The sequence below is a fragment of the Boleophthalmus pectinirostris genome, unplaced genomic scaffold, assembly GCF_026225935.1.
Source record: "Boleophthalmus pectinirostris isolate CB_2022bp ecotype Guang Dong unplaced genomic scaffold, ASM2622593v1 HiC_scaffold_1, whole genome shotgun sequence".
Taxonomy (NCBI): domain Eukaryota; kingdom Metazoa; phylum Chordata; class Actinopteri; order Gobiiformes; family Gobiidae; genus Boleophthalmus; species Boleophthalmus pectinirostris.
The window spans coordinates 28,372,416-28,398,404 of record NW_026570970.1 but is presented as its reverse complement, the minus strand read 5'-3'; the positions used below and the strand labels follow the sequence as shown (position 1 = coordinate 28,398,404).

The 25,989-nt window shown below is 37.1% G+C and overlaps 1 protein-coding gene across 4 annotated transcripts in view; it reads right to left on the bottom strand.

The window, feature by feature from the left end:
- The window catches only part of pard3bb (par-3 family cell polarity regulator beta b), a 346,128-nt gene that overhangs the window by 270,188 nt on the left and 49,951 nt on the right, over window positions 1-25,989 (bottom strand). For all 4 annotated transcript variants that reach the window (XR_008632058.1, XM_055152785.1, XM_055152788.1 and 1 more), the window contains 2 exons: window positions 20,731-20,825; window positions 4,460-4,521 (listed from right to left, as the gene is read on the bottom strand). Coding sequence is in view for 3 of the 4 variants with exons in the window: in XM_055152785.1 (XP_055008760.1) it covers window positions 4,460-4,521; window positions 20,731-20,825 (157 nt within the window). In the remaining variant the exon portion in view is untranslated. The remainder of the gene's footprint in view (window positions 1-4,459; window positions 4,522-20,730; window positions 20,826-25,989) is intronic.

Sequence of the window (25,989 nt, the reverse complement as noted above, 5' to 3'; positions counted from 1 at the left end):
TATGAAGGGGAAGGGGGGGTATCTTCCAGCGCTTCCTCTTTGCTATCTCTGATCTCTCAAAGCTCCCAATGGATCGGTACAAAAACCCCACTCGAAATCCATTTGCGAAACCAGTTTTTTATTTCTATTTTTTTTTTTTTTTTTTTTTTTTTTCAGTTTTTGAAATGTTTGACAGGCTACATCAATGCAACACAAAACCTGGATTGTGAGGGAAGGGAAAAAGGGTTTGAGAAAAGATGAAGCGTGCAGGTGTTATTCGTACACCTGCCACTTCACTGCTTCACGGTTTGAAAGACAAAAAAAAAAAAAATTGGAGAGTCCATTAACACTGAGCTCTCATGCGTCTTATTTATCTGAGAGCTTTGTGGTCGGGTCGGGCTTCAGAAAAGAAGAGGCGGCTGTGGAATAAATAGGGATTGTAAACAGGTACAAATGGGCACCACTACTTAAGGTTAATAATGACGTGAACGGACACAAGACTGAATAAAGGATCATGATATTTAGAGATATTTAGTCTTCATACTGGAATAAGAATCACTGAAAAGATAAGATTTTGTACATGAAATCTTCATTACAAAACCTTGTAACGTGCATTATGTAACCTTTCCATAATCAGCCTGTCGCCATGGTTATTGTTTCCGGAAGGTTCCATAGTATCATATTAAATGCATTTATCTAGCATATATTTCATTCATAGTGTTTTTACTGCTCAGAAATACCTTGAACACATACATTCTTACTGGGAGCAGTGTTATATCAAGGGATCTGACCTGTAACTTGGCCTGGTGTAGTCACTTCCTTGTCTCCATGGCGATAGAAAAGTGAAATGCCATACTGTGGAATATTCGATGCAAAGCAATGGGATAGGATAGAAGAAGGAGACAAGCAGATGGTGTTGCTGCCACCAAAAAGTTGCAGCATAACACAACTCGGTGATCATCTGTGTTGTAGTATTTATTTTATTTTTTTTAAATAAATCAAAATGGGATTATAGGGAATTGTTTGTAAACTTATCTAACCAGGAAAATCAAATTGTACTTTCCACTACCATTGTGGGCACCCTAATTAAGTGCTATAAGTTTAATGTTATCTTTAATAACAATGGATACAGCTAGTTTGTATTAGTTAGTATTGTTTTGTATTGTTTTCATGATTTTCCAGTCAAAAAAGCAGCACAGGTTTATGACCCACCAGAAAGTTGATGGTTTAATTCCTATTATCGGCACTGCATGCGGTTTGCCAGGCTGGCGCCACCCAGTGCCTCCGCTCAATTTCATTTCTCTCCAGTGAGCAGGTCAGGAATTAAAATACAACAGACAGTTCGCAAAAACCCCGGAAGTGCAAGTTTGGACACCAGCCAATCAGCGAAGAGCCATACATTCTGTGTTGGCAACGATTCCCAAGATCGAGGATTTAAAGTTGTAACAAAGAGAATGTTTGGTGAATTTTATCAAGGGGAAAGACGTTATTGCCCTTCTTCCTACTGGATTAGGGAAAAGCTTTATATACCAGTAGCAGCGATTGGTTAAATGACAAAAAGTGCCCGCCTACCGTCAAGCAAACAAATTCTAACGGTGCGAGGTCAGACAGTTTGTACGAAGTGAAACGAAGTAAAACTGGCTGATGAATCAGGGTAGCATACGGTGACACTTCAATAAATTTACCAATCAGAATGTGTATATTTTGCTATAAAGATGCTGTATCTCATTTCTACTGTCTTAAAAAACTTGCTTTCTGCATTCCGAGCATCCTAATTATTCACCATGATTTTATTAGCTCTTTTCACAACTTTCACTGGCGGAGTTTTGCTGTAACTGTAATACTAACAGCTGCTAGCATGCTAATCATGCACTTCCTGATATTAAAACACTTTATAATTAGATGCACACACCAAGAGTTGCTTATACAAACTTGTAGCTTATACATACTGTGCTGGGACGAGACATATTTTACTGAAATACATGGCAAAAATGTTATCTCATATTTCTCAAAGTAACCCAGTATAGGAGGCGCAGTGCTATTTCTAGAAAGCGATTCACCTTAACTCGCTTTCATTTCATAAAAGTACATTTTCTCCAAAGGTAATGACTCCTGCGGTATGCATGCTGTGTTTAAAATCATGATAGGCCATTACTTTATTTATAGCCGTTGGTTTACTTTTAACAGGTTGAGTAAATAGATTTGATGGGAGAGAAAACCAGAAAGCATGAATGTACACAGCACCATTTCTTTAATATATATCCTTGCGCAATTTCAATTAAGGTATGCTTCAGTCCTGTAATATTTATAGGCTGCTCCCTGAACTCATTTTGGACTTTTTTTTTGCAATTTCAAGGATCGTTTCCCTGCCGACCATGAAAACCATTACATCATTTTTACATTACTCACCGCAGAGATGGCCCGTGTGTGTGGGCGAGTTTGGAATAATGAATATTTTTATCAATTTGGCGGCGATTCTTTCACACTTGGTTGTTTTGTGGGAAGATCATGAAAACAATAAAAGTAACAGCATGTATTATTAAAGAGAAAAATAGGTCTTTATTGCACTTAATCAGGAGAGCGCCTGGCGGTTTATGAGGGGAGATGTTTCATTGAAATGTACCGGAATAGCAGCACACAGTTATGAGGACAATATTATAGTGGTTCAGTGGAGAAAGCAGTGGGGCCAATCTTTGTTCAAGTCGAGATGGGAGATGGCTATTGGAGTGGAGATGGGAGATGGTATGGAATATAGAAACTACATAAGTTTGGACTGTATATCTGAGTGGGTATTTGGAGTATTTTTTATGTATTATTATTATTTTTTTACATTACCGTATTTTTCGGACTTCAAGTCGCACTTTTTCATGGTTTGGGTGGTCCTGCAACTTATACTAAGTTGCGACTTATATGTTAAAATTTTCACACTGAAAACCGCGAGAGGGCACTCTGGGCTTGTGAACTCCTGTACCACTGTCTTTTCGCATTCTACTGCGCATGTCGGCTGTAGAAGAAAAAGAAAGAGCCACTGTCCTGTCTGGTATCATGTCAGTTGATCGCACCATTACTGCTCTACCGCAATTTAAAATTTAAACAAACATAAAAACAACCGAAACCATCCTTTTGGTATTCAGAATGGCCGGAATAATTCTAACTAGAACTGATACATCAGCCACGTAGAAGAGGAAGCGGTGCAGAGTGAAACCAAGGATGAAGAATTCAATGGATTTAGTCATTTGGAGTGAGAGTTTAGCATAACCAACAGAACATAACAAGTTTACCATAGTTATCTGAATAACTGTTCATATGTGACATTAACAGCCTGTTGTTCTCTGTTCTATTGTTATTACTATAACTTGCCTTTCAAGATGAAATGTCAGTTCCTGGTCTCTGATTTTATAAAATTAATTTCCCCCAAAAAGTGCGACTAATATATATTTTTTCTTCTTCATTACACATATTTTTGGCTGGTGCGATTTATAGTCTGAAAAATACGATAATCATGATTTTTCCTAGTCTAGGGACAACATATTGATGGCTAAGTATTTTCAACACCTACCAAAATTGGGACTTGACCTTGAACTAAACCTGGACTAGACCAAAACTAAACCAGGACTAGAACAGGACTTCATCAGGACCTAAATAGGACATGGCCATGTGGCCACAAAACATTATGGGTCAAGTTTAGGCCATTTTACGTTTCGCATTAGACTGTGTTCCAGCTTCCTCTTATATTCAACATTTTGAGGACTTACCATTCAAAAGACATAATATTTAGTTTAAAATTCTTCATCACTATGGCAACAGTCCTAATGTCTCATCATTCTGAAACCCATGGATAAAAATATTTCCCATACATTGCACAGAACCAAAATACCCCATAGAAATAGAGTAAACAGCCAATTTACCGCTGGCACTAATTTGTTAACATTCATAGTGCAACCTTGAACATGGTAACAACATGGTAACATCTCTGATATAAAAAACTGCATGTGGCTCAGTTTCTACTCCCACTCCCCCAAAACAAACCCCTCAACCCAGAAAAATCTCACATAGGACGGGTGGGGGGGTTGCCTGTGCACCCTGCTTTCTAATTAGGCAGCGTTCATTAGCGAGTATCCATGCAGTCTACAGTTTATTTTTTATTTTATTTATTTATTTCTGTGCACGACAACGAGAGCAAGGCTGTTTACTCTGCGTGCAAACCCTGACCTGGTTTTGGCAGCCTTTTGTAGTGAGCTAATGATGGGAGAGTTGTTACTGTAACTATATGTGTAATGGCCTTGATGAGAGAACACATTTAACGAAGGGAAACTAGGACAAAAACACTCTGCAAAAACATCAATAAACAGCGATAGAGGCAAACACGCGGAAATGAATAGGCTTACAGAGGGCTACCGCAAAGATGGTGCTGCTCATTTGGGACATTTATGCAATAATCTAATATTTGTGATATGAAATTGTGCAGAAAAATACTTACCCTGTGTTAAATGAGTGCTTGTTATAGGAGCGGTCGGAAGCGGGGACGGCAGGGCTCGCGATCTGCAAGAAAGGAAGCAGTGTTGGTTATTGGTTAATTTTGGCAAGAAGGAATAAAAACTATAAAAACAACAAAACATACACATTTTAAACATGAATGAATGATAAGATGGTTTATGTGAAGAGGGGACATTTTAGTTGGTCAGTGAGTCCAAGGATCATTTTAAGTACTTCACATGGCCTCCGCTTATTTGAAAAGTGAATTTATATTATTTCATATTTGTTGGAGACAATATTTCTTTATTATTTCATGTTGGATATCTTGAATGACCAAAAAACAAACCAAAAAAGCACTGCTTACACAATAATTCAAGCATAGTACCTACTTAATTAAAGAGCTAGAGCATTAAGTATTGACTAAACCTGAATCATTCTCAATAAACAATTTATTCATTAGGAATTTGGGTTGTCAAAAGTTTAAAAAATCTGATACTAACCAGTACTAGATTCTTATTTGGGCAATTATACTAAGGTCACACTCACGGGACAGAAATAAACCTAGCTTTAGAATGATCTTGTGTTGTATCAGAAATAGGGATGTAACAGTAGCTGAAATATTGTGATATCGTATCATCAGAGTTCTCACAATAATATTGTGGACCATCACAATAGCTAATAAAAAGCCAGAGGCAACTACATAGACTATGATCCTTTGCTCCATTTCAGTGTAGACTAAAAGAAAAAATAACAGTTCTAAGTGCTTTTAAGTCTTAGTTCTTTGGATTAAGTCTTGTCAATGCTATTATTATTGTTATGATTGGATATTGTTACTCCCCACCATATCGTGAGCTTTCCCACGATACCGCAATAAATATCATATTGTCAGGTTCATACCATGACGATATTGTATTGTGAGACTTGGATATCATTACACCCCTAATCAGAACACATATAAGGCCACATAAACTACTATAGTACTAGCATCACTATGGAACCTACATGGACAAATGAGGGTAAATGTAAAAGAAAGTACTATAATTCAAGTCATGTTATAATACCTCATACCCCATCAGAACCATACCTGGAGTTGTGTTTTGTTTCATTCTGACATGTTTGAGTAAATCTGGTTTATTAATCTGTCTACATCTCCTAAAATCATCCAAATGATTCTACTGAAGGTGTGTGGAGTTAAAAAAAAACGAAAAAAAACACACACACTGGCGCACTTCTTGTATTACCACATGACATCACAAGGTGGAACAGAAGTGTTTTCAATTTAAGAGATGAACTCAACCTAAATATGTAGTTTGTGTGTTAAACATGTGTGAATGAAACAACAAACAACTCCAACTTTTGTTTGTTGCAGGAAACTTGCCAATAATAATCAAGGCCGGAGTTTCTAATAATATGGCAATGAGAAATATATACATATATATACATTATATATGTGTTCTCTTGAATGTATGTATCGCTGCATCTAACAATGTAATTATTTGGAGACTTGTTTTTCCCCATTCAAACACACACTTTGATTTTTGTGTCTTGAAATGAATGAAGTCACTCACGTCACAGCGCATTCACAGAAATGGACTGACATGAGTAATCCATCTCACTTATACCTTCGGACATTAAACCAAATCTCTCCCGCTCCCCTCTCATTTTGCCCTTCCATTCTTCCTTTCTCCCTTGTCTCTTTCTTTTTATCTCTCTCTCTCTTTCTCTCTCAGTCTTCCCATCCCTCTTTCTCTCCGCCATCGCTGCTTTTTCTTTCTCTCTCCTCACCCCTCCTGTCCCCCCATCTCTCTCTCTCCTTTTCTTACCGTCTCCTAATCCCCCTCTCCCTCCCTCTCTCATGTCAGCCTTATGTCATGTTCTAATGTAATGATTACTGCTCCCTGGACACACATCTTCCTCACCTCAGTGTTTTTTTTTTCTGTCCTGTCTCCATTGTTGACTCACGCTCTGACTGTTATTTATTATGAACCTGACACCAGCGTCACACCTCAGATGTTAATTGATTTTTATTCATTATCCATCCATCAGTTTAACAGATCACACCATCGTCACTTATAACGCCATTGTTTTACCTCTTGCCCTCATGTAACATCATCAAATTATAAACGGGAGATAACTCAATGCATGGGAACGCCATTGGGTGTAGAGAGGCATCTACGGTTTAAAAAAAAACAAAACACAAAATAAAAACTTGCTAAGGATTGTGGTATCTCCTTACACTAACTAAATTTAGCCTTGATAAGTCAGATAAAAATTAAATCTTAGTAGTACTGTTACAATACTAAAATTTCAAACTCATTTTTGTTACTAAGGAATAGACTTGATACTCAATACCAGTTTTGATACCACCATGATAATAAATAAAACTTTCTTTAGACAACAGAATGTGATTTTCAACATTAAAGCTTTGTGTAATATAGAACTTTAAAATATATATATATAAGTAGTGTTCAAAAAGCTATTACATTCAACAACTTTGCCGCACAAAATGATTATTGATAATTTGTCTATAAGAAAATAAGGTAAATGTATTGATAAGTAAAATATACAGAATATTTTCACAATTTCAAGCTATATTTTCGCTGTAATTATATCTGTTTATTTGTGTCAGTGTGTATCCAAACACACACCTCAGCTCAATGGCGGTCAATGTTATTAGTGACCATTAATGGACTCCTTAACCTGACCTTTACCCTTTGACCCTCACCTCCTAATGGCATCTGACCCCCACCACCTGTCAGAGGGAGAACCTGATACAGAGATGGGACAGAAGAAAATATCACCAAGATGAACTGTGCATAAATTAATAAACTTGTGTTTAAAAAAAGCTTGAGGTGATTCTATACATTTTCTATAAATCTGTTTTGAATGTTGCTGCAATCAAGCCTATTCATGGGTTTGAGCTTCATGTTTATTAGTAGGGATGGGTATCATTCAGAAGTTGCAGATACGATACATACCTCGATACAAAGAGCACGATACGATACATATCTCGATACAGTGAGCTTTCGATTTGATACGATTCAGTACGATATATTTCAAATCAATTAGGCTAAATCATGGCTGTGATACTAAAAGTCTTTGTTAAACCACTTCTTGTGCAAAGTTAATATGAAACACACCCATTTTAATCTCCAAAACAGTGAAAATGTCAAATGTATTAAGAGTCATTTTGAGGAATTTTCACCAGTCAAAAGGAATAATATTGCTCATATTACTATGTGCAAATTTTTTCATCATTCTGACACCTGTAGATAGCATGTCAAGTTTGCTTCATTTCACAATTAACCCATGTTTTAAAACTTAAACTGTATTTAAAGGTCCTATATTAACCAAAATTTACTCTTGTGAGCTTAAGCCATGTTAGAATGTTGTTACCTCATCAAAAACATAACTGGAGTTGTGTTTGGCTTCATTCACACATGTTTGAGAAATCCTGTATTATTAGTTTTTATTAATAGTCTGTCTACATCTCCAAATCTCAAAATGCTCTTTTCCACCTTGTGATGTCATGAAGCAGCAATTTTCATGTTAACAGCTCCCTTTTGCCTTTTGTGTGAATGAAACAAAACAAAAACAAAACCCAATATTCGTGATGAGGAAACAACATTATAACAGAACAGAAAATAGTGTAACATGGTTCCTTTAAGATGAGTTACTTAGTCCTGATGTAAATCCAAATAGTCTTTTCTCAGAACAGTTGACTACAGTGTACGGCCTAATATGTTTGCCTGGAAATCACTTAGCATGGCCAAGCTGCAGATGGTGAGTTCAATTACTCTGACAATGACGAGTAGCATTAATTATAAACCACTGCTTGTCAGAACAACAATCTCTTATGTATTAATTGGATAGACTTTGAGTGTGTCTCACTTAATAACTCAATGTAAATACGGCCTTCTGAACAATGGGCTGATAATTACAAAAGACTTCTGATGTATCTTTGTCATTAGCACTAATTTAGAATGAGTCTTCATTTGAATAAAAAGTCAACCAATTAGTATTATTATTAAAGACAGGGTATTAATTGCTAAAATTACATATTTAGGGCACAGTGTTAACTTTTGTTGGAGTGAAAATGCTATATTTGCCCAAAACGACATATTAAAAAGTTGAATTAGTTTTAGTTTCGGTTTGTGACAGACAGAGGGAGATTAGAGTGTGGTTTAATGTCATCAGGTATAAGTGAGATGGATTACTCATGTCAATTTCTGTGGATATGCTGTGACGTGAGCGACTCAAAGCTCAAAGTGTGTGTGCGTGCGTACGTGTGTGTGTGTGAATGGAGAAAAACAAGTCTCAAAAGCATGGTGTTGGTTCCAGAAAACAACACATATCACAAATAATGTGAAATTTAAAAAATAAGTACAAAATGGTGTGCTCCAATTCATTTGCATAAGTCTTGTAGAGACCTATAGAAACAAACATTCTATAGTTATTCAAACTTTTATAACTTTCTAGAGAAAATAATTAGCAGGAAAGGCTTAATAGGGTAGCTATATGTCAAATTAAAATCCATGAATATTTTCAGACTAGCTCTAGTTTCTTTAATTTTCTTCTTTTTGCTAACAGAGGCATTACTCAACTCCTGTTGTAGTTCTTATTCTTGCAGAACATTTAAATATGAACACATTAAGAGCTTTTAATATGTGTTTGAGAATTAAAACATCTTTCACCAAGAAAGTTGCCTGCAGATTCTCTAATTTAGTTTGTTCACCTCTCCTTCCTTCACATCTCAGGCAAAGCAGGAGTCTAATGTTTTTCAGTCCTCTGCTTTCTTTTCTGAGGCATCATGTGTTTATCTAATTGGCCAATCCACCTGTCAATCACACACATATGAATTGAGAGACAAGACCAGGCAACGGGCTTTTTTTATTTTATACAAAGCTACACAGTTTTGTATAAAATAGAAAAAGTCCGTAGACAATCTCAAGATTGACAATCTCAAGACTCAGATGATAGCAACCACTTGTGTGTTTTGATACAGAGGGACCACGTGTTTCTCTGATTGGCAAATCCATCTGTCAGTTATCGCACCAACCTGAACTCCAGTGTATAAAACTGGGGCCCAGGCTACACATTTCATAGAATATAAAAAGTGTGTTCTCTTGACTGGCAAAGCTTCTATGACAGGAAAATTCCATATGATTGACAGTCTCAGGACTAGCAACCACTTGTCTGTTTTGATACACACTGATCATGTGTTTCTCTGATTGGCTAATCCGTCTGCCAATCATCACAGCAATCTGAACTCTTATATAGAATAGGAAAAGTGCCTTGTCTTGGCTGACCAGACAGGATAATCCCATAAGATTGACAGGCGACTTAAAGGAGAGAAATGTCTATTATGTTTTGTGATTTTAGCCACAATAAATCCTACCAAAGCCAATTTAAACATACAATCACTTATTATTGGGAATGCTCATTCAACCATTTACCTGTACCATATTTGCTTATATTTTAATAGTTTGTACACTGATAATTACAATTGCGTTTCTATTCTTTATGAGACAAGCATGGAGCTCATTCAGTGTATGGCCATTGCAGTTCTTTCCATTATGAGCCAGAAGACAGCTGTGAGGAGATTACCAGCGGCAGGTTTGGCTTAAATTCACAAAGTCGGACAAAGACAGCTGTTCTTCTCGACAAAAGACACTCAATCTGACAACTAAGAGGTTTTCAAAAATCAATTTCAATACGGCCGTTTGTGCACGGAGCCAAAACCAAATCCTGTTTCGGGACTTGCCTCGGAGGTTGCCAAGTTTTAAAAACATTTCGCGGAAGACGACTCCGCACAATTGATTGTCAAAGTTTGATTTTGAAAAAGTATATTGTAAGTAATTGCTATTGTTTTAAAGGATAGCCAGTATTTCGTTGTTACAAGCTATTAATTTCAGTGTGCAATAATCTGACAAAGATTTATTAGGTATGTAAATTAAAGTCGGGGGAAAAATTTAAATTGCTTGCGGTCCCTGGACAGCTCAATCAATATTTGTAGGCATTAGTGGCTCCTTCAAAAGTTAAAAATACAAAAGTTGGATTTCCATATTAACTCAGTGATGGATAATACTACCTTGAATAACTATGTGTGTAATAAATGAGCCGCAAGCTTCCAGGCTAATCTTATAATGGGCAAAAGTGGATAAAAAGACTGAACTATTACTGATATTACTAATTACTGAATAGCCAATCAAGTTAAGTGTTTCTGCCGTTCTCCAGCAGTCCCTATGATGAATTAGCTTAGCCTTGGACTTTCACTGCATATAGTGTGCTTTGTCCGCATTTTTTTTTTTTTAGCATGGAGCCATTTCATCTAGTTAAAAAGCGATTTGAAAAATGCCGTGTCAAAAGTTTCTACCAGACGATGAGGAAAATACTAGACATAAATAAAAGGCCTTAATAAAATTTTATGGTTATCAGTTTGAAAATGACTGATGCAATCGGTGGGAAACTTTTAAGGTAAAGGGGATAGTGAATATATTACCAGAAGTGACCAGACACAGGACGGTTGGAGGAAGACCAAAGAGGAGATTTATGGATGAGGTCATATATGGAAATGTAACAATAACTGAAATTTGTAATATCATATTGTCAAAAGTCTCAGTAATATCATGGGTTGTCTTTGCTTAAATGCTCTGTTTTGTTGCAGCAAAAAAAAAAAAAAAAGATAAAAAAAAAAAAAAAAAAAAAAAAAAAAAAAAAAAAAAAAAGGGAGACCACGATCCTTTGCAGACAGCATGTTCATTGGATTATAACAGTAAGAGCCCATATTACTATTACTGTTATTATAAGTTCTGATTCATGTTAAAATGGTGTTTCCTTATCAAAACATACCTGGAGTTGTATTTTGTTTCATTCACACATGTTTAACACACACAATGTGCATATGTAGGCTGAGATCTTCTCTCAAACAAAAAACACTCCACATCGTCCATCTTGTGACGTCATGTGGTAGCAGTAAGTGTTCCACTGTGTTTTTTAATTCCATACACCTTCACTAGAAACACCTGGTTAATTTCAGCCATGAAACTGCCCTCTCTACTAAGCAAAAGGTAAAAAGTGTCTGTTAACTTGTAAACTACTGTTTCATGACATCACAAGGTGGAAAAGAGCATTTTGAGCTTTAGAGATGTAGACAAATTTCGATAAAGGGCTACTCAAACATGTGTGAATGAAACAAAACCCAACTCCAGGTGTTTTTTTGATGAGGTAACAAACTTGAAGTTCACAAGAGTCAATTTGGTGTAATACAGGACCTTTAAAGTCTCCAAAATACTGCAATAAATAGTAATGCATATTGTGATAATATCAGACTGTGAGACTGGGATATCGCTACATCCCTGGTGATAAAAATGAATTTATAAAATGGAATATGACACAGGATAAGGTTGGATGGAAAAACTGTGCTGACCTCCAAAGGTACAACAAATATTGGCTAAATATCTGGCAGCAGTGTTCTTGTAAATATGCAGCATGTTCACAAAGGCATCAAGGACACCAAAGTTATAAGGTACACTTGTGAATACATTTTGCCAAATGGTTAACATAACGTTCCAATGATATATAGTCCAAAACATGCCATTTTTCTATAAAACTATAAATCTCCACCTTGGTCTTCCTCTAGGCCTCAAGGTTCCTAGCAACTCTAACCTCTACACCCTTCAACCCATATCCCTCCTCTGCACCACATTATCTAGCTCTCCTCTCTACCATATTCACTCTCCCTCCTCTGTATATGTCCCAACAATCTTTCTGGAATCTGTATCAGTGAAAAACCTAAAAAGAGATAATTTCAAAATTGTAAGTGTATCATCCATAATAAGAAAATGGTCCATTGCACTGTAATCTTCCAAACAAGGTGATATTTCTGCACTTTCGCATTTCATTTCACAGTCCATTCATATTTGTGAACCTCAATTTGCATGCATATTCGAACACATATTGGAAGATTTCTATTTGTCAATATTGGGAGAATACAAATTTGAGAATTCATTTTTCAGTACATTTTATGTTATTTTTAATAGCGATTCTTAAAGACTCTATATAATGCAAAACTGACTCTTGTGAGCTTTATGTTGTTACCTCCTAAAAAACATACCCAGAGTAGTGTTTTGTTTTATTTACACATAATTGCGTAACCCTTTATTATTACTCTGTCTAAATCTCCAAAGCTCAAAATGCTCTATTCCACCTTGTGATGTCATGAAGAGGTCATTTTCTAGTTAACAGCTACTTTTTACCTTTAGTTCAGTAGAAATAGGCAATTCTGAAGGTGTATGGAGTTTAAAAACACAGTGAAGCACTTCCTGTATTACCTCATGACATCACAAGGTGGAGTGTTTTCTGTTTCTGATATGAACTCCACCTAAATATGAAGGGTTTGTGAGTTAAAAATATGTGATTGAAACAAAACACAATTCCAGGTATGTTTGTGATGAGGAAACGACACTTTAAGATAGATTAGAAAATAGTGTAATATGAGCCCTTTAAACTTCTAATGAATATATAGTTCCTTTACTAGTTTTAGTGTCAATCAGTAACTAGGTATTGATTGTTTTAATAATGTGAACTTTTAACACCATCCATCCTTAAAAGCTTCAGCTCTGCTCCTGTCCTTTTCCTAATTTTTGAAACAGGAAATAATAACCCCTAAAATCATTTCTGAATAAAGAACCAAAGCAGCAGGAAGAAAAGACAGTGAATTAGAGCTGAGGAGTGCTGTGTCCTCTCATCGCTCTCACCTAAAGGCCAAGTGACAATTTGAGCAATTACCCACTGCTATTACCTCTACCTGAACTGGGCTAAGACAGGCCCAAGAAGCTGACAAGGAAGGAGAGGGGGGTAATCATGGCTATAAACAGAAAATAGCAGAAAATTATGATAATGTGGATTTTAAAATGGAAAAAATACAGTAGTCAAAGTAATTACGAGCTCAGAACAGTAATTGTACAAAGCAAAAAGGAAAGCAAGGTGAATAAAATTGGGCCCCATGTACTAAATCAACTACACTTGATAATGGGATGAGATGTACTTGGTCTTTTGGTTGGCTTTTTGTTCCAGTTAAAAGAAAAATATTGACAAAAAAATATCTTCACACACAAACTCGAAGGTTGGTTCAATTCGTGCTCTGGCCACTTTGCCTATCTGGCTGATATATAAAATTAAATGTGCCTATATTTTTGTTTGTTTTGTTGTTTTGAAAAAGAAGTGTAACAGATCAAATGCAAAATTTGTTTGCCATATGGTATACATTCCAAGCAAAGGGTTAGGGTTGGTTCCAGGCATCATTTCCATGGAGAAAAGTCACACTCCTCACCAGAAAAGTTATATAGTGCATTTATTACAATAGGCCAACCTCAACTTCAGTATACACATTTAAGGAGCGCATCCATCATCAATGTCTAAAAGAAAAATAAGAATGCAGTATGAATACCGTATTTTTCGGACTATAAGTCACTTTTGTTCATGGTTTGGGTGGTCCTGCGACTTATATATTAAAATTTTCAGAGTGACAGCCGCGAGAGGGCACTCTAGGCTCGTGTGTCAGTATCTAGTACTACTATTACTCCTGTACCACTGTCACTTCGCAATCTATAGTCTTGCTGTCTCGCTGCAAATAGTGAAATATTCAGCCAAAAACCAGTAATCGAGCAGCAGAAAGAAAGTTTGGAGTGAGCGAGAAACTTGTGAGGAACTGGTGGAAAGCGGGGATGGAGAACACAGCTTCATGGCAACCGAGAGGGTGCGCCATGCAACTTTCCTGTAAGTCATTGGATGAATTGACAAAGCCTGGACTTCAAAGGCAATCGAAACCATCCTGTCAGGATTCAGAAAGGCCGGAATAATTCTAACTGGAACTGATGCTGAATCTGACAACAGCTACGCAGAAGAGGAAGCGGCGCTCCATGTATATCATGGATCTATGGTTTATCTAAGGAGGTCACGCAGATGTGACACCAAGAAAGAATTCAATGGATTTAGTGATTTGGAGTGAGATTGTGAGTTTAGTAAACTTATTATGTTGTTTATGCTAACTGTTAAAATGTTACACTAACATATTAACACCTATTCAGCCTGTTGTTCTCTATTTTGTTGTTCTTTCAAGATGCAATGTCGGTTCCTGGTCTCTGATTTTACAAAATACATTTCCCCAAAAAGTGCGAATTATAGTACGTTGCGACTTATATATGTTTTTTTCTTCTTCATTGCACATTTTTTGGCTGGTGTGACTTATAGTCCGGAAAATACGGTATACATTAGTGTATTAGTATACATAGTCTATAATGTAACTTTCAACAAATAATAATAAGAGACTTTGTAAGGAGGTGATGAATCCTCCACCAAAATGTTATAGTTCACCTTTTAAGTTAAGTCAAGTTAATTAATTTTGCCTATGATCAAATATTAATCGCACAATAATTATAATTTCACTACAGTTTCAATAAAAGATTAGAATATTGTTTAGTATCTGGGTACCCATTTTTGATCAGTCTCAATGCATATTTGGAAGCAGAAGAATGCGTATATTTTTACTAAAGTTAAATTTGCCTTTGGCTAAAAAGTGTTAGTGATATTAAATCAAAACTGTGGACTAAAATAAAACTGGCTTAGACAACTTGCATATGTTTGGCTTGTGTGGACACTAACAGATGGTCTCTCTCAAACAAAACTGTGATGACATATTGGATAAATTCATAATAAAAAATACTGTCAGTGAAAACTAAACTTTGTGCTAAACCGCAGACTCCTGTTCGTGTCAAAGCTGTTCTGTATTTCGTAAAATGATCAAAAATGAGACATAAATACAGGAGTGAAGAGACAGATGGTGCGTCAGAGGAGTGCATGCGCTGGGTAAACTACATGGAGACGCCCCACTGAGCAGCCCACACAGACACGCTTCATATGGACAGCAGCAGGAGGGGAGCAGGTAGGAAAACACAGAACAAGTCAACTCAGTTTGCCAGGAAGCTAAAGAGATCAGTGTGATAGAGTGTGATCTAAAGGAATGTTTTTTTTTAATGATAACTAAACCTTGTAGTACACTTTAACACAGGGCAGAGCTACAAGAGAAAAATGTCAATCCCAGTTGTATTCCTTGCATTCATTGATCTTGGGTTCTGACAATTTTATATGGTTTAAGCTGGGCTGGGCAGTTAATGAGAATAATTTGATTAATGTTAATTGTTTCTAATAAACAGTTAATACTAATACCAATACTAATAAATAAATAAATATGTGAAATCAAGGATTACTGTGAAACAAGTTTACTCCTGACTTTCTTATTCGCAAAGCAGGCTTATTGAGATAGATATAAATACAAATGTAATTGAAGTCAGTTGCAATTTCTTAAATAATAAGATATGATAAAATGAAAATTTAAAGAGCTTCCCCCTGTTTGAAACGCAAGCTGTCCCTGCTCGGACTTCCATTAAAATCTATTTAAATTATTATTACTATTTTCGTCATATCACTCAGTGCTATGTTTAAGTAAAAAACTAAATAAATATGGCTTCCATCACCATCTTATCTCCATGAAGACGACGCTGCTGTGCCTGGAATGTTCCATAGTATGGCATTAAACTTAACTGTTGTGCATTTATTGACTTACAGGTGTTTTTATTGTTTAAAACACATGCATTCGTAATTTCTCCTCCTCCTCTCCATAGATCGAACCTGTAATTTGGCCTGGCCTGCATTATATTAATTACACACAAATTAGTAAAGCAAATTGCTTAAATAGTGTTGCCTATGACCTTATTTATAGTCTACTCATTTACCTCTGACATAAAGCCAACAGAATAAAGTGTCTTCTCAAGTCCAAATAACTCGAGATAGCATACATGAAATATAATCCTACATGTAAGCAGAAAATGGTGGCCTGCGCAACATGATACAAACCTGATCCAAATTCCTCCACTTCTACAACCAGTAAAACTATAAAGATTAATGTGGTCGTTTACATTTTTAAGTGACAACTGAAGCACGGCCAGAATTCTGCAAACGTGATGAATTAACATGTGCTTTTCACCATAAGAGGCTTTAAGGTTCAGGTTTTACACTGGACAGCACACTAACTGACAAGAGAGACAGTAGACATACACAGCTCTCCTCTCCCTTAGTAACTGAATCTAAGAAACATGAGCTATTTTGCCACATGAGACAAAAGGGGGACAGTTGAGAGCCTTTCTTTGGGGAATTAGGGCCCTTAAAAGGTGCTTGTCCAGTCTCACGGGGCAGTGGTTCACCTCTCAAGAGTGTAATCAGGCATAACTTTTTTAAAACCAAGAGGCCAATGGAGATTTACTGTGTCCAAAGAGCTTAGAGGAATATGAACCTTACAACCACAATAACAGCACTAATTTAGCATAGCATGTGAACAGAGAGGTAGCTATTAGCGATGCATTAAAGGTCCTTTATAATACAAGATGGACTCTTATGAACAAGTATAAAAAAGCCACCCAAAATCATGCACACAAGACTATAAACCGGGACAAGGGAGCTTTTTTACTATCACACCTGGGATACTGTCTTGAGGAAGTTGGACTGCAGATGGCGCTGTCATCCTGCACCACTGGTAGGAAGACAGCACCAAATCCTATATACTGTTATTTCTGGGTTATTGAGTGCACTTGAATATAAGCTGCAACAACTAACTTTTAAAAGAAAAAAAATGTTTTTACATATACAGTCCCTGACAAAAGTCTTGTCGCTTATCCATTTTGTAGAAACAAAAGCTTATAACCTGACTTGAAATTAATCGATTGGTTTTAGAAATGTCTCATATGAAAGCTAAAACCCTCCCAAATTATGCTCAATATACTAAAATAAATTTGCTTCACTGAAGAAAGATTGATCATTTAATGAACACAGAAAGGTCAGATTTTGGCAAGACAAAAGTCTTGTCGCCTTGTCATATGATGCACCCAATCCTAGATTACAGCCTCACCTGTGATCAGTTACTGATCAATCAATTAGTGGGTGTGTATAAAAAGAACCCCAGCACACCAGACCTTCACATCAACTGCAACTTGACCTCTGACAACATGCCTAAGATCCACCCTGAGACCAAAGCATTAATTATCAAGAGGCTGAAGACCAGATCCACTGCTGAGGTGGTGACACCTTCAATGTGTCTCAGCGTCAAGTACAAAGAATAAGAAAAAGATCTGAAATGACTGGAGATGTTTTTGACAAGCCCAGGTCCGGCAGACCCCGCAAGACAACTGCTCGGGAGGACCGTTTGTTGATTCAAAGATCCAAGGCCAGCCCCTTTTCCACTGCAGCAGACTCCACCAGGCCTGGTCACCTCAAGTCCCTGTGTCAACCAGAACAGTTTGTAGAATTCTGTCTCGAAATGGCCTCCATGGTCGAATCAGTGCACAGAAACCAGCACTAAACAAAAGGTAATTAAAAAACCGTGTGGCATTTGCCAAGGCCCACAGCCTGCTAAAAGGATGGACACTGGAAAAGTGGCAGAAGGTGGATTTCTCAGATGAATCCTTGGTTGAATTACATCACAGCCCCCCGCAAATATTGCAGGAGACCTACTGGAGCCCGCATGGATCCAAGATTCACCCAGAAAACAGTTAAGATTGGTGGCGGAAAAATCATGGTCCTGGGGTTCATCCAGTATGGGGGTGTGCGAGACATTTGCAGGGTGGAAGGCAAATATCAATAACCTAAAATATCAAGAAGTATTAGCTCCTCTTACATTCCCAACCATAAAAGGGGTCAAATTTTGCAGCAGGATGGTGCTCCATCGCATACTTCTATCTCTACATCAAAGTTTCTCAAGGTGAAGAAGATCAAGGTGCTCCAGGACTGGCCAGCCCAGTCACCAGACATGAACATCATTGAGCATGTCTGGGGTAGAATGAAAGAGGAAGCATGGAAGGCAAAACCAAAGAATCTTGATGAACTCTGGGAGGCATGTAAGACGCTTTCTTTGCTATTCCTGATGACTTCATCAACAAATTGTATGAATCACTGTCGAACCGCATGGATGCGTCCTTCAAGCTCATGGAAGTCATACAAGATATTAAATATGGATCTCACAGCACTACTTAATTCACTGACGTTATGCAACATATTTTTGTATTTGAAATTATTTGTTCAATTTTCTGTAGGCGACAAAACTTTTGTCTTGCCAAAATCTGACCTTTCTGTGTTCATTAAATGATCAATCTTTCTTCAGTAAAGCAAATTTCTTTTAGTATATTGAGCATAATTTGGGAGGGTTTTAGCTTTCATATGAGACATTTCTAAAACCAATCGATTAATTTAAAGTCAGGTTATAAGCTTTTGTTTCTACAAAATGGATAAGCGACAAGACTTTTGTCAGGGACTGTATAGGCTGCACCTGTCTATAAGCCACAGGTGAGCGTTTTCAAGCTTTTATTGCCTCTGAAAACTGTTGTCGTTTTGTCAAGCTGCCGTCACCAACATCTCACCATCGACTCATTGATTCCAAGCTCACGTGCAGCAGCTCTATTTCCTTCTTCGACAGACAGATTGATTGTCTTTAACTTAAAAGCTGCATCATATGCGTTTCTTCATGCATGAAGCCCAAAATAACTGGTCAGAACACAATCAAACTAGCATCTTCCTCGGTGCATCACCACATTTGTCCCCGTGTTCTACTACGCATGTCTCCTGCAGAAAGAGCCACTGTCCTCTCTTGTATCATGACAGTGTCTTTTAGGAATTCAGGCTCTCCCATGGCGGGGCTAGTTGCATCGATCAGGTATGAGTGGATGTCCGGCTACTGAAGTTTGAGATGTTTCTTCTTGTCATTTACAAACCCATCTGCATTTAACACATATGGGTAAGACGTATCAAACTCACTAATGTTCATTTAGCATCATACCTTATTTCATCACGCGCCGATAAACTAGTTTAGTGCGCCGACACCAGCGTTAGGTAGTGTTGCAACTTCATGTTAACCGCATACACAGAGGTGCTTTGTGCACTCAGACTGTGCATGTATCCGCTGTGTTGCCAACCATACACCGTTTATATGAATAGACAATGTAGCAAACAAATAATCCGTCCAAATATATAATAAGTATATATAATAAGTAAAAAGCAGCTAATAGCATACTGAACAGTGTCTTTTATTTGAGAGAAGAACTCAGGGTTTACAGGGTTTGTGTGTTTGATGAGAAAACATAATATAGATCCGAAAATGGTGAAATATAGCTCTGTGTGCTGTCTGTATTTAATGGGAAAGCGCTTTATTGTCTGATAACAGGAACTGTGTGTTAGCACGCTGGTTGTTGTTAGCTTTACCACAAGGGCAAAACTCCGCTCTGGTCTCTGAGAGTTGTAAAAGGCCCTTGATTTACTAGGACGCTCAGAATGAACATGGTAAGTGAGGAATAACCTTGGACCATTGCAAACTGTTTAAAACGAACTACTTCTGTCTCTGTCTGTGTAATTCCACAGTCCTCCACATATGATCCATAGCAAGAATTGTTTCTCTTTTGCTACAGCTGTTTTTCACATTTTTGAGACACAATCAGATACAGTGCCTTTAAGTACAGTAGGCGTACAGTAATGTCAGAAAGCATAGGGAACTGAGAGACTGTCATAACATACTGGACCCTTCAAGTATGCCAACAATAACATTATAAAAGAGCAAAAAGCTGAGAAATCTCTTAAAGATGCACTATGTTACTGTTGAATGAAGGGGCTGCCACCTGCTTGTTCCCACAGACATGTAACTGCTTTGTTCTGCAGTACCCCATAACAACTTGTTTGGGGACGTTCTGGTCATCTGATCTGATTACATAAAGAAAAACAACACTGTATAGAGTGAAACGCAGTAAATAATGGCTCAGGAAGTCAGTTCATAACAGCAGTGTTGTTTTCCTTGTCCTTCAAAGTTATTTAAATGTATGCCCCTATAACAGATTTTGTATATTTTTAAAAATAAACCCACACGCGCACACAATACTTAAGGGGTAGACTTTTAGAGGCACTGTTTGTCTATGCATGAAGAAACAACAACATCCATAACTGAAATTAAGTCTGTCATATCAGCAGCAAAACATTTGAGTATAATTAAGTTGACAATTGTGTGTAAACAAATATTTTATACTTGGGAGTTGCTGATGAGTGCAGAATGAGCCAGATGGTGTATTAAAGCCTTTATTTGCATTGAGAGAAAAATGGGCATAAGGAAAATGGCGAGAGCAGTTTTGTTTGGTGGGATAATATGTACAGATTTGCATAGGGAGTCTTGTTTAGGGGTCTCACCATAGGAGCAGGGTCTTCTGGAAGAGAGGGTCCGGTCTCTGTGGGCGGAGGGTTGAGAGCGGAGTCACTACTGCTCCTGACCAGCAGGGGGGTGTCTGTAAAATAACAAGTCATTTTACATTATGTTGGCATATGGTAACAGTATATTAAAAATCTATAGTTTAAGGAGGGTTCTTGGGGAAAATACTTCAACTTCTTTGCATGTGTATGAATGTAGAGGTGTGTGAGTGAATAATTGATGATGGTTCAAGAGGATATTGGAGCAGATTGGCAGCCTCACATCCATCAGTCTACCCCAGGGCAGCTCTGGTTATCCCCCTATAATATGGAGTGAATTAATACTGAACAGAATTGCAAGCTGCTGAAAAAAAAAAAGGCTTATATAAGATTTGTATTTTCATTTTTGTGGAAGTTCCCATGCCCAAATAATGAATCAAAACTAGCCTGACATATTAATATAAATCGCTAAATAAGAAAGTAGAATAACTTTATTCTCCCTGCTCATGATTCCACTTCCTGCTACACTCTTTGCCATTAATAAAATCTACTGTAGCAGGTCTTGTGAAAAAGTACCTATTTTATCACTGTACTGTCTGTTCTGGGTCAATGGATGCAGCCTAGTAATTCAATAATCCATACTATTCACTTTGCTCTATAAGTAGTCATGATGACCATAATGTTAAGGTCATTGTATAGATTTGTGTGTAGATTTGTGCTATATGCAGAAAATATATTTCTAATAGGGCTGCACATATTGGAAAAGATCACAACGTGCAATATGGCTTGTTAATACATTATACTATCGTGATATTTTAATGTACTTTTTGACAGTGATTCCAGCTATATTGAAACTAAAATATGCATGCTTATATTACGCTATTTTCTGATTTATGTTATTGTTTCCTCATCAAAAACATACATGGAGTTGTGTTTTCTTTCATTTTTCTTTCATTCACACAAGACAAACCTTGCATATTTAGGCTGAGCTCTCTTAAACAGCAAACACACTGATCCACCTTGTGATGTCATGTGGTAATACAGGAAATGCTCCATTATATTTTTAAACTTCACTTCACTAGAATCATTTGGATAATTTCAACCATTTCAATTCCCAATCTCTGTTTAAAAAAAGGTAAAAGGTAGCTGCTAAGTTAAGAAAACTACAGCTTCATGACATCACAAAGTGGCACAGAGCATTTTGAGCTTTGGAGATGTAGACTGTACTGTACTCAAACGTGTGAATAAAACGAAACAGAACTCCGGGTGTGTATTTGTTGAGGTAACAGCATTATAACATGGCTAAAAGCTCACAAGAGTCAATTTTACGTAATACAGCACCTTTAACAAAGAGAAAACCAAGATTAAATCAATGGTAATTTAGGAGAATAAAAATAAATGAAATCTGCCTTCACATTTTTAGAAAAACTGTACATTTCAGAGAACCTTGTTGTTTGTTTGTTCTAGTATTGATTAAAGCCTCAGCCTATATTGCACTCTCAATACTTTTAAGATATATATTTTGCGGTGCTAATTTCTAAATGTAAAGCGTTTTTTAAGTTGCTTTTTTCCAAGTTTAGTTTTAAAGTTTGCCTTCCTCTTATAACTCAAAGCTCAAACTCCCTTAATGGGCAATAAGTGAGTGATGCCTGTATGTGTGGGAGAAGGCTGGTAGGTAACATATGAGGGTGTCTTCCTCTTCACATCTCATCAGCTCACTGCATAAAATTATCATTTAACTCAAGCTGATCGATGGAGTACACAACGCTGCTACGGAAAATGAAAGAGGAAAGTCAACATTTAAAAGCCCAACACAAATAAACAGAAATACTTGAAGACAGTATATGCAGTTTCTATGATGGTTCATGAAATGTTAACAGACAGATCGAGCAAAACATTATGACCACTGACAAATTATGTTTTAATTGTGGCGTTGTTTTTAGGGGGAGGAAATTAAAGTAAACATTTTGTATATTATGATGACTTGAAACAGACAAATAAAGTTCTATTCCAATTCTAACGGTGCTTGTGTAAATAATTCGTGGTAGGAGAGTTGGGCAGCCATGTTTCCACTCAAGGGCAGTGAAAGCTTATCTGAGTAAGACATGAACTGCAATTTTAAGCCTTTTGGGTAACTTGAAAGGCAATTTTTTTAATGAATACTTGCATGATTGTTATTCGGTCTGGTGTGGTCCTGGTAAGCTGTGGTCAGTGTCTATCCAACATGGTCAGTCAAATATACAAACTACTGATGATAAAATTGGTAAAATTGCACAATGTAACTTAAGTGGTCAAAAGTCTGCCAGTCCGCCACCTACTTGTCTCTATGGAGATGTCAAAAGATATTTCAGAATATGACATTAAACTTATCTACGATGCATTTAGTCAATTACATGCTTCAATTACAATTCAGTTACAATTTTCAAAAGATATATTTAATGTAGATCTTTTACTGAATATATGTTTGTTTTTGTTTTGTTTTTTTTAAATGCACTAGGGGTGAACGATTTTAAGAAAAAAAATGAATTGTGATTTTTCTGGCAGATACTGCACTTCCGATTTCATCCACATTTTTTTTTTTTTTCTATCAATTTTCAGAGCACATGAACATTTGCAAACATCACAGAAACTTACATCATACCAGAGTCCTGCAGCTTTGCACACATTTGTTTACCTTTTACAGAAACAAAACTTAAAACCACATGGCTCATTTGCATAAACTATTAACGCTGAAAAAAACAGCTCCCTCTTTGTGCGCTGATGCCGTCAGCTTCTTTCGGACTAAAGGACAGGACTCAGTGGAATATGAGTGTTCTTTCTGTGGCAAAGGAGGTGCTGATGATGGTGAGTCTGTTCTGTGCTTCTATTGTGTTGGTTCATGTTAAACTTCACACGAATGCCAGCTTTAAATTCTTGCCTTCTCGTGTTGTGGGGTCAATTAACTCGGGGTGCATAGACCTCAACGCAGATCCATAATCCATAAATTGGGCTTCAGGAGCACTGCAAAAAAAACACGGATTTGATGCTCCCAAAATCGAGTTGTCTGAGATTGTGATTTTTGGTCCAAAACTTTAGATTGTACAGCCCTAAAATGCACTTTTGACCTGTTTTTACTTGAACACCTAAGAGCCTAGCACAAGAATTCCAATGTGCAAAAATGGCAAAGAAATGTATTGAATCTCAACTTGTACCTTGATAAACATGCATTCTTACTATGACTCACCTCTCCAGTTGGCTGTAAACATTATAGACATTGTCATATTAGCCTCCATATAGCTCCATGGGGACTGCATGTAGACTGGTGATGGAGGAGCAGTAGAGAGGCAGTCTGAGTGGCCTACTAACAGCATATGTCCAATGATATTTGTAGGGTCATGTATTGATCATCACAAAATGGACCCTGGGTGCTCTTAAGCCGGGCTCCAGATATGGATTACGTCAAAGCTTCAATCAATTCATCTCTTTTAAGAAAGGCAGTGAAAGGAGCGCGCACAGATGGAAGAAAAGCATTTATGGCAGACAAAGAAACAATGGGGTCTTGGCAAGTTCAGGGGTCAATGTAAAGAGCACCAGTCGAGAGGTACAAAGAGGATTAGGGATATAGAGTGCTATGAAAAATATCATTGATGTTAGTGGTCTGGTACACTGTAAAGTCATTACTTATAAGCCCCTTTTAGATGTTGTATTTGGTGATACTATTATAGATAGCTCTGTTCTTTTATGGAGAAGCAGACAGGAGCAATGTTAGATCAAATAGGACTGGTGATATCCAAGGCATAATAATACTGTAGTTATAATTCTGAGTGTCCGTGTTCTTCACTGATGTAAGTTTCAATCTTTATAAGCAGCTCTTCAAAATCAAGTCCAGTGCCTGCTGTCTGCGTCTAATTAGAAAGCATTTTATTGTCCCATAATCAGGAAGTGCAGGTTTGCATGCCAAGTGTCAGTCTCTGAAACTAAAAACTGCTAACCAAAATTAACTACTTCTGTTTTTCACATTTTTCAGGTACAGAGAGATTGTATATATTAACTAGAGATGTGTGTGTTCACTTGCAAACACCACAACAAAATCAAGATTACATTTGGACTATAATGAACGAACACTAAACCAAGATGAGATCAGGAACAAAGTCTACATCAGGGAAATAAATAAAAAAGGTTTACTATGTTAGCTCTAGTGTTTACTATATTGCTATGTTGTGTCATTGCCCCTCTCTGCTCCTCCACATTCTTCCCTTCACTGACAATTGTCTATTTAACGTATTAGAGTGTGACTATTCCAAAATACTTCCTGGTTGCTACAACAAATCTACAGAAAGTTTTGGCATCAGCATAAGACCCTGACAGAGAAGGTTTCCAGACAATGAATAGCTCAAATCCTCCATTACACTTTCCTCTGACGGTCCCCTGACTGAGGACAATGTGCAAACAGACTAAACTTCCTGTCTCTGCAGAGCTGGACTCAAAGGGCTAAGCTTGGAGCTAGAAAGTAAGATGTCATCCTTGTACTGACAATGTATAATACAGTACAGGGCAAAAGTTACTGGCAGGTATGACGAATATCTCCATATGTTTGACTGCTTATAGCTTAGTCTTAGCGCCTTCTCATTTTTTTGTAGGAGGCAGCCCTTCTCCAGGCCGAATAAGGTCAAATGAAAGAAAAAAGCATTGATTTTGGTCTATTTTTTAGCTAAAGGTTACATACTGTTGCTTTAAATGACTGAGATGCAGCTAAAAGAAAAAAAATACTTAGACAATGCCATGGTATAGTGCTGTCCAAGGGGTGTTATGGCCTTTGACATAATTAGAACATTATAAAAAAAAAAGGTTACACAAACATTTATGCAGCTTTAAGTTTCAAAGCACTGTGTATTTTTAGCTTGGCTTTCTTTGGCATAAGAAAAGACAGAAAGGGAGGGCGCACAGAAAAACAATAGAGAGTTTAAACAGTTGAGTAAAGGTTATTGAGATAGGACTTGTCCAGGTAACAAAAGCCAGACGTAAATATAAAAGTCTGCTGGGGTCCTGACATAGAACACACATCCTGTCTTTATTTCTGCTACTTTTTCTTCTGTCTGTTTGACTTTTTCCTCATTTTTTGCCTTGTCAAAATCTTGCTAGATGACGCTTTTAACCTTTTTTGAGAGCTGCAGTTCTGAGATTGGAGGTAGATAGAATTTGAACCAAAAATGGGTTGAAACAGTTTGTGTGAGACGATTGAAATGAAGAGTTGTGAGATTTATAGTATATGGAAAAGTCCAG